The sequence below is a fragment of the Microplitis mediator genome, chromosome 5 (genome assembly GCF_029852145.1).
Source record: "Microplitis mediator isolate UGA2020A chromosome 5, iyMicMedi2.1, whole genome shotgun sequence".
NCBI lineage: Eukaryota > Metazoa > Arthropoda > Insecta > Hymenoptera > Braconidae > Microplitis > Microplitis mediator.
In genome coordinates this window covers 24,130,848-24,138,149 of record NC_079973.1, presented here as the reverse complement: position 1 = coordinate 24,138,149, position 7,302 = coordinate 24,130,848, and the positions used below count along the sequence as shown (strand labels likewise).

Below are 7,302 nucleotides of genomic sequence, written 5' to 3'. Positions count from 1 at the left end.
TTTGAATAATAAAAAAAGAAATTTTAAACTGTGTAGCTGCTAGTTATTTTTATCAACAAGTAAGTCTAGTAATAAGAATAAGATCCAGATAAATAGTATGAGAATGAGAATGAGACAAACTAGTCATGCATACAATGTGATGATGATGTGAACGTCTATCGATTTTGCGCCCAAACGAAAGTGGCACGATTCTCCGCGATGCTGAAGAGAAATCAACTTACGTACATTAAATACATATATACATATATATGAGCACATAATCCAAGTAATGTTAAGGGAGAGGTCTTCCTCGTGGCCTTTATACCTTTTTTATCAATTAACTTTAAACATTTATTTGGATATCAATGATGTCATGATTAAAAAAAAAATAAACTAGTGATTTGCTGAAACCGAACATCTCATTAGAAACAGATATATATTTATTTAAGTATTTATGGTTAATTATTAGCGAGTATAATAAATAATAATAAAAGATGATCGTAAAATACAGAATGCGAAACTGTAAATGGGCGTACCTGCTTGCGATATTATATTTACTAATAAATAATTATTTTAAAGTAATTAATCAGCACTAGAACACACTAATGAAATTATTTGACTTGGTTGTTATATAAATGTAATAACTAACAATGATAATAATAAATAAACACTGATGTTTGACAATTTGCAACACTCTTTGGAGAAATAGCACACAGATATTGAAATTATTTTTAAGATGAACACACAGGACACTATTGTCACTTGACGGTGATATTATTATTTAAATAAAGTAGCAAGTGGTATTTATGAATTTTTATAAATTGCCCTGTATGATAACTTAATAATTGTGATGATAATACGACAACGAAATCCTGTTGTCAACGCGAATAATTATACGAGTCTTTATGATACTCCATGTTCACAGAACACACGTTCGCCGACCATCGTAGTGTAAAAAAAACGATATTGTCGATAGTTGTGTTGTATATTTTGGAATGAGAAAATTTAATACAATCGACATTTGTAAGATCGATTGTATCGAACTAATGGATTATAGTTTGTGCTGTACTCACTTCGCGGGATTTAAGATCGCGAGCAAGTTTATTTTTTAACGCGATGGTACTGTTATCTGTTGGATTCAGTTGGTACTAGTTTGAAATTTAAATTGTAACGCCTCAGTGGCGCGAAATATGTGTCACATTTAAATTGATTTATTTTTGGCGATAGCTAGAGCTAGAGCATTTCCGAATGCACCCAAAGTAATAAATAAATTAATTATTATTATTACTTGGGCGGTAAATTTAAATGTTTGAAAAATAATTTTTTAAAAATTTGAGACGAATTACCCTGGTTAAAAAAAAGAATTAAAAAGAATTAATTTTTCAATATTTCTAATCCTTTTTAATACTCTTACTCCTCTCTCAAATGGCCACGTTACATGGCTTAATCCTTTTTAATTCTCTTTTTTAACCAGGGTAACGTTCGTATGTTAAAATAAAATGGCGGCAGAATAGGATAGAAAAATATTTTTAAAAAAACACTGGAGTGTTTGAACAAACCTTAGCGGGGAAATAATATGCAGAAGGGTGTCCTGATACTCTTGGAGATTTAAATAAAATTGCTCCAAGTGTATTGCAGCTAAACAAACGTCACTTAACTGCTATTTCCTTACCAGTCGATGCCAGATGAGTTTACTCAGGTACTAGGAAGGCATCAGCATCAGCATCAGCCATCAGCAACACTTTACACTAGCACTGAACACTTAACATTTAATGACACCACAGGCACTTTGCACAATTTACATTTTACAAACACTGCACGATTTAATTAAACAATAACTACGAGCAACAAATTTTATGGATGATTACACGACACCACTACAATACTGTGTTTCAATTTAAATGTAAAGAACAGAGAAGGATCTGGACCAGTAATGCCGTTGTCGATGATACTGACTGACGCTATCGAACCGCCAGTTGATACAAAGCAATCGATTTTGCGACCTATCGCCCCCACTTTACAACGACGCGCAGTGGCGCCAACTTGGCGCGAAATTTCAAAATTTAAATTTGATAATTTTATTAAAATTTGTTTGTGGGTACATTCGGAAATACTACAGCTCTAGCTCTAGCCAAGCGTTGCTACATAGCGAGAACTAGAGCTAGAATGTATCCGAATGCACCCTAATTAATGTAATTATTCACACAAATCATTTTTAATAAAATTAATAAATTTCAATTTTGAAATTTCGCGCCAAGTTGGCGCCACTGCGCGTCGTTGTAAAGTGGGGGCGATAGGTCGTAAAATCGATTGCTTTGTATCAACTGGCGGTTCGATAGCAGCAGTCAGTATCATCGACAATGGCAGTAGTGGTCCAGATCTTTCTTTGTTCTTTACGTTCGAATTGAAACCCAGTATTGTGGCGTCGTTCAAAATAGTGCAGTGATTGTAAAATTTATCTTTTCTTAATTTAACTTGTGCAAAGTATCTGTGGTGTAGTGAAGTGTTAAGTGTTAGTGTAAAGTGTTGAGTGTTCAGTGCTAGTGTAAAGTGTTGCTGATGGCTGATGCTGATGCCTTTCTAGTTCCTAAGCAAACTCATCTGGCATCGTCTGGTAGGGAAATAGCAGTTAAGTGACGTTTTTTTAGCTGCAATACACTTGGAGCAATTTTATTTAAATCTCCAAGTGTATTAGGATACCCTTCTGCATATTATTTCCCCGCCAAGGTTTGTTCAAATACTGAAGTGTTTTTTTTTTAATATTTTAAATATTTTTCATCATAATCTGCCGCCATTTTATTTTAACATACGAACTTTAATTTGAGTGCATTCGGAAATATTTATACGTTAAAATAATTATTTGGCAGTTTGAAACTGATAAATTATTCATTTTTAATTTATTGTGTTAATTAAATATTTTTATTTCATTAACAATAATTTTATTATTATTATTTTTACATACAAATCAAATTATAATCTTGAAGTTAATTAAAAATTTTCGGATTCGTTTTCTAACAAATCGATTACAAAAAAAAAAAAAAAAAAAAACATATACACATGTAGAAAATCAAAAAAACTATGTGCAATTTTTTGAAATATTTTTTTTTATAATCTATCGTTTTGAAAAAAATCCAAAAATTACTGAACGTCGACTAACTTCAGTATCACATGATATTTGTAGATGACACTATCCCTCAATTCTTTTCCAACATCTCCAATGCTCTTGTCGCTCTTATCTATATGATCTATATAACCTATATCTATATATTTGTTGTTTACTCTCCTCGATAGTTCATAATAAGAAATATTTAATTATACACTTAAAAATCCTTATCAATTATCAGCAATCTATTCATTGCTAATTAGTTTCCAACTGAAAAATTTTACTTTTCATCAAGTGAATAGTGATATAGTAAACAAACAGCTTTATTTCGTTTATATACAAACCAATTAAAGCATCGGGAGTGTATAAGTTAATTGTAATAATTACAATGGTGTCATCGATAAGTATCTCTGTTGAAGCACCGAATGAAAATAAAATTCAAGAGATCACTTATGATGGACAAGAAATTTATCAGGCGTAAGTGTATCTAGAAATTTAATTCATACAAACAAACACAGATATTTTATTATTAAATGTATAACCTGGTACTTATATAATATTATTATTTTATTTTATATTTTAGGCCGCTCACATTGTCAGAAAATTTGGCAAAAACTGCACAGAGAATAGATTTTAATAAAACAAATACCTCAGCATCAGACACTGATGACTTTAATGATGAATCTGTTGGAGATGATGGTGAAAATGACAATAAGCAGGGTTCTAAGGAATCATTTCCACCAAATCCATTGCTACCATTCGATAGCATTAGAACAAAATTAAAGTAATTAAATTAATTTTTTTTATTGTTAAATAATTTATAATGAATTTTATTTATTTTAAATAGAAATGCGTACACAGAGATAAGTGTTCTACATGATGTGTTGGCGGTGATAAGAGAAAAACGGTACATGGTACTGGATCCGATACCACAAGAGTCACCGGAAGTTAAAGCAATGGCACAAGTTTACGCACGAAAAAAAGCACTTGAAGGTGCAACTAATGTCTTGCTTACTGCTGCCGAAAGATTGAAAAACAGCCGCAATGACATGGCTGCCAATAAATCAACGTCTGAGTTCCACGTTGAGTTGTTGAGGCTACGTCAGAATTGGCGATTGAAAAAAGTGTCTAATTCGATAATCGGTGATCTGAGTTATCGAACTGCTGGTTCAAAATACGCACAAGCGGGAATATTTGAAGTAACTAAAGCAGATGATGATGAAAGTACTGAGAGTATTTCAAAATCAAGCTCACCTTTGTCTTCAAGTCAAGCAACGGTACCGTCCTCCTCATCGTCATCATCATCAAAAACTTCATCTCTGCGCGTATCCATTCCAACTGAATTACAAGGCGTAGCATACATTAAAGTCTTGTGTCAAAAAGATCAAGAAGATTTATGTAATTTTAATTTAAATTTATCAGCTGCAAGCGCGAAAAAAGCTGACAGTGACATGCACTGGCAACAAAAACTCGAAGCTGCACAAAATGTGTTATTTTGTAAGGAGCTATTTAATCAACTGGCACGAGAAGCGATACATTCACATGCATTGATACCGCATTTGGTGGTCGGTAATCAGATAACAGCATCTATATTCCCTAACATTCATTTGGTAATCGCACTGTGCCACGGTCTAAGCGCCAGTGACAGTAAAAAATCATCTACATCCTCACCATCAACGGCATCCACTCACAGCGCTGAACATGACCACGTGCTTGAGCACTCACTTCATCAATTACTACGCGAAATCCACCACAAAAATACCCATCATTCATTTCCGCATCCGTCGTCGGGACAATTCTGGCCCAGCAAACGCCGCTGTCTTGCCGGGCCATCGGCAGCAGATCGCTACGAGCTCCTGGAGATGACTAAGAACCAAACGATTCTAGATCAAATAATAAAACAAACTCAGCACTACATAATGAGAAGACGTGCTGCATTTGTGCTGGATTCAATTGCTAAAGATGTAAAAGACCCGATAATTGTTTCACACTGGAATGCGCTGAGCACACCCACACTAGCTTGTGTAAAAATAAACATATGGACTGATGGTTATGACACCGTTTGTCGTACGTCCCTAGCTATTTATGTTTATGAAAAGTCATTCAAGTGCGTTTGTAGAGACGGCAGAGTTATGCACATGAGTTACGAGCCTCAAGAACTTCGTAATCTTTTACTCTGTCAGGTTATCATCATTAATATTCATTTTTGTTTTTTAAATTTATTTAAGGGCATTCTCGGACAGTGCCCCTCCCCCCACTTTTCAAAAATATGCAATGACTTTCAACTGTCGTAGCCGTATTAAAATTTTATTAATTAATTAAAATAGTATATTACGTACCTAGGCCAGTAAAATAAGAAAAGTCTCAAATCACATGGAATTGTTGGCCAAGGCGAAGCCGAGGTCAACAAACATGTGATCTGAGGCTTTTCTTATTTACTTCCCGAGGAGTGTATACTATTTTTCTCCTCGACGGAGGCGGAAGTTGCAACTTCATTCAGGGCAGCGGTCCGAAAGCTGCCACTTCCCGGCCGGAGGGCAGAAAAAAAATTAAAACCTTAATTGAAAAAAGGACAACTTAGTCGTAATTTCATTGAGATATCGAATTTAAACAAAATTACATACAATTGATATCAATTGGGAATTAAACAAAATTTGTTGAATAAATTTTAGCCAACAAAATTTAAAAATTCGAATTATAAAATTGACATGACGGTTTTACTGAAATTTATTTAATGAATTTTGTTTAACTCCTAATTGATATCAAGTGTAAATAATTTTTTTTTAAATCTATATATCGGCGAAATTACGACTACGTTGTCCTTTTTTCAATTAATGCTTTAATTTTTTTTTAATTAATTGATAAAAATTTGATACGCTCATGACAGTTGAAAGTCATTGAAAATTTTTACAAAGTGGGGGGCACTGTCCGAGAATTGCCTAAATTAGGAGTTTAATGTTTATTGATAATTTTTTTTAGATAAATCAGCATCAAATACTGGCGGTGCAAAATTTGGCAAAATGTATGGGCTGGCAATTTTTAGCAAACAGTTCCCATCTTGGATTGGGTCCTGTTGAACCACTGGGTAATGCTAAGAGCTGTCTTTTAGCATCACCTACTGGTGATCGTATGATTGCAGTGCGTTGTGATCCTCAGAATGGCGTGCAAGTCTCGACTTCACATTCGCCTAGAACAGATTTCTATCCGGGGCAGGTTGTGCGCGAGCGTAAATGGGAACACCAATGTGGACCGTTTAAAGAAGTACAGTGGGACAAAATGGAAGGTAAAAATTTTCTAAACAAAATGGAACTATTGATGTCGTCACTCACTTGCTCTTTATAAATATAGTGGTTTGATAAATTAATTTAATATAATTTTTCATTTTGATATATGATCTCAAGAAAAAAGGTTAAGTATTAATAGATAATATCAAACGTTTGTAATTGTGTGCCTTGAGGATAATATATATATATATATATTTTTATACTTTGATCATCACAATTGTATGTGTATATGTTATATATTGAACTGTGCTAAAAAATTACATTCGAGCCCATAAGTAAACTCAGAATAAAATTTTATTTTTTATGTAAATTTATTTTAATTATGTATGTAATTAATACTTTAATAAACAATAAATAAACGTATATTAATATAATTTTATGCGGAGTAATATTTATTGCTAATTAATCATTTATATTAATTTTAAGTTATTTAGGCTTTTTATCAGGGGATTTTCAGAAATCAGTGCAAACATAGTTGGTGTGATTCAGTAAATCAAATTATAGATAATCGGGGTTAATATGGTGGTAAAAAATACATTAAGATACTTTGTCGGGGATGAAAATATAAATAATTTATCATTAAATATTTATTTATTTTTTTAGGTCTAAATTACAATTATGTTTATTTTACCAATTGAAGTATTGTAAAAATGTCGTATTATAAAAATACGGGAAAAAAAATTTATACATAGGTATATAAATATATATACCCAGACCTAATAATATTAATGTAGATTTAAAAAACTTTTTTTTTAGAGCTAATCAGATATTACTGTAGATTTCTTAAGATCGGAATTTTTTAACTTCCTGCTGAGAAAATCGACGATTTTCAAAAAATTCGGGAAGTTATTGGTTTCAACCCGATTTTCGAAAATCGGGTTTTCATCATATGTCGACGTTTGAAGGTGCTTTGATGCTATTCTGACATTTTCAGAG

The 7,302-nt window shown here is 32.6% G+C and overlaps 2 protein-coding genes across 10 annotated transcripts in view; one reads left to right on the top strand and one right to left on the bottom strand.

The window, feature by feature from the left end:
• LOC130669014 (patronin) overlaps nt 1–959 on the bottom strand; it is a 70,484-nt gene extending 69,525 nt beyond the window's left edge. For 3 of the 9 annotated variants that reach the window (XM_057471656.1, XM_057471658.1, XM_057471661.1), the window contains exon 1: nt 516–958. The gene's annotated coding sequence lies outside the window, so the exon portion shown is untranslated. Of the gene's footprint in view, nt 1–515 lie in introns of all 9 variants that reach the window. The other 6 variants (XM_057471654.1, XM_057471655.1, XM_057471657.1 and 3 more) reach the window with 3 other exon arrangements.
• Nucleotides 960–3,243: 2,284 nt separating this feature from the next.
• LOC130668249 (mediator of RNA polymerase II transcription subunit 17-like) lies at nt 3,244–6,721 on the top strand. Its single transcript, XM_057470437.1, has 4 exons — nt 3,244–3,559; nt 3,666–3,866; nt 3,930–5,265; nt 6,062–6,721. Exons 1-4 carry the CDS (start codon nt 3,471–3,473, stop codon nt 6,422–6,424), a joined length of 1,989 nt encoding a protein of 662 aa, XP_057326420.1. The 5' UTR covers nt 3,244–3,470; the 3' UTR covers nt 6,425–6,721.
• The last annotated feature ends 581 nt before the right edge of the window (nt 6,722–7,302 follow it).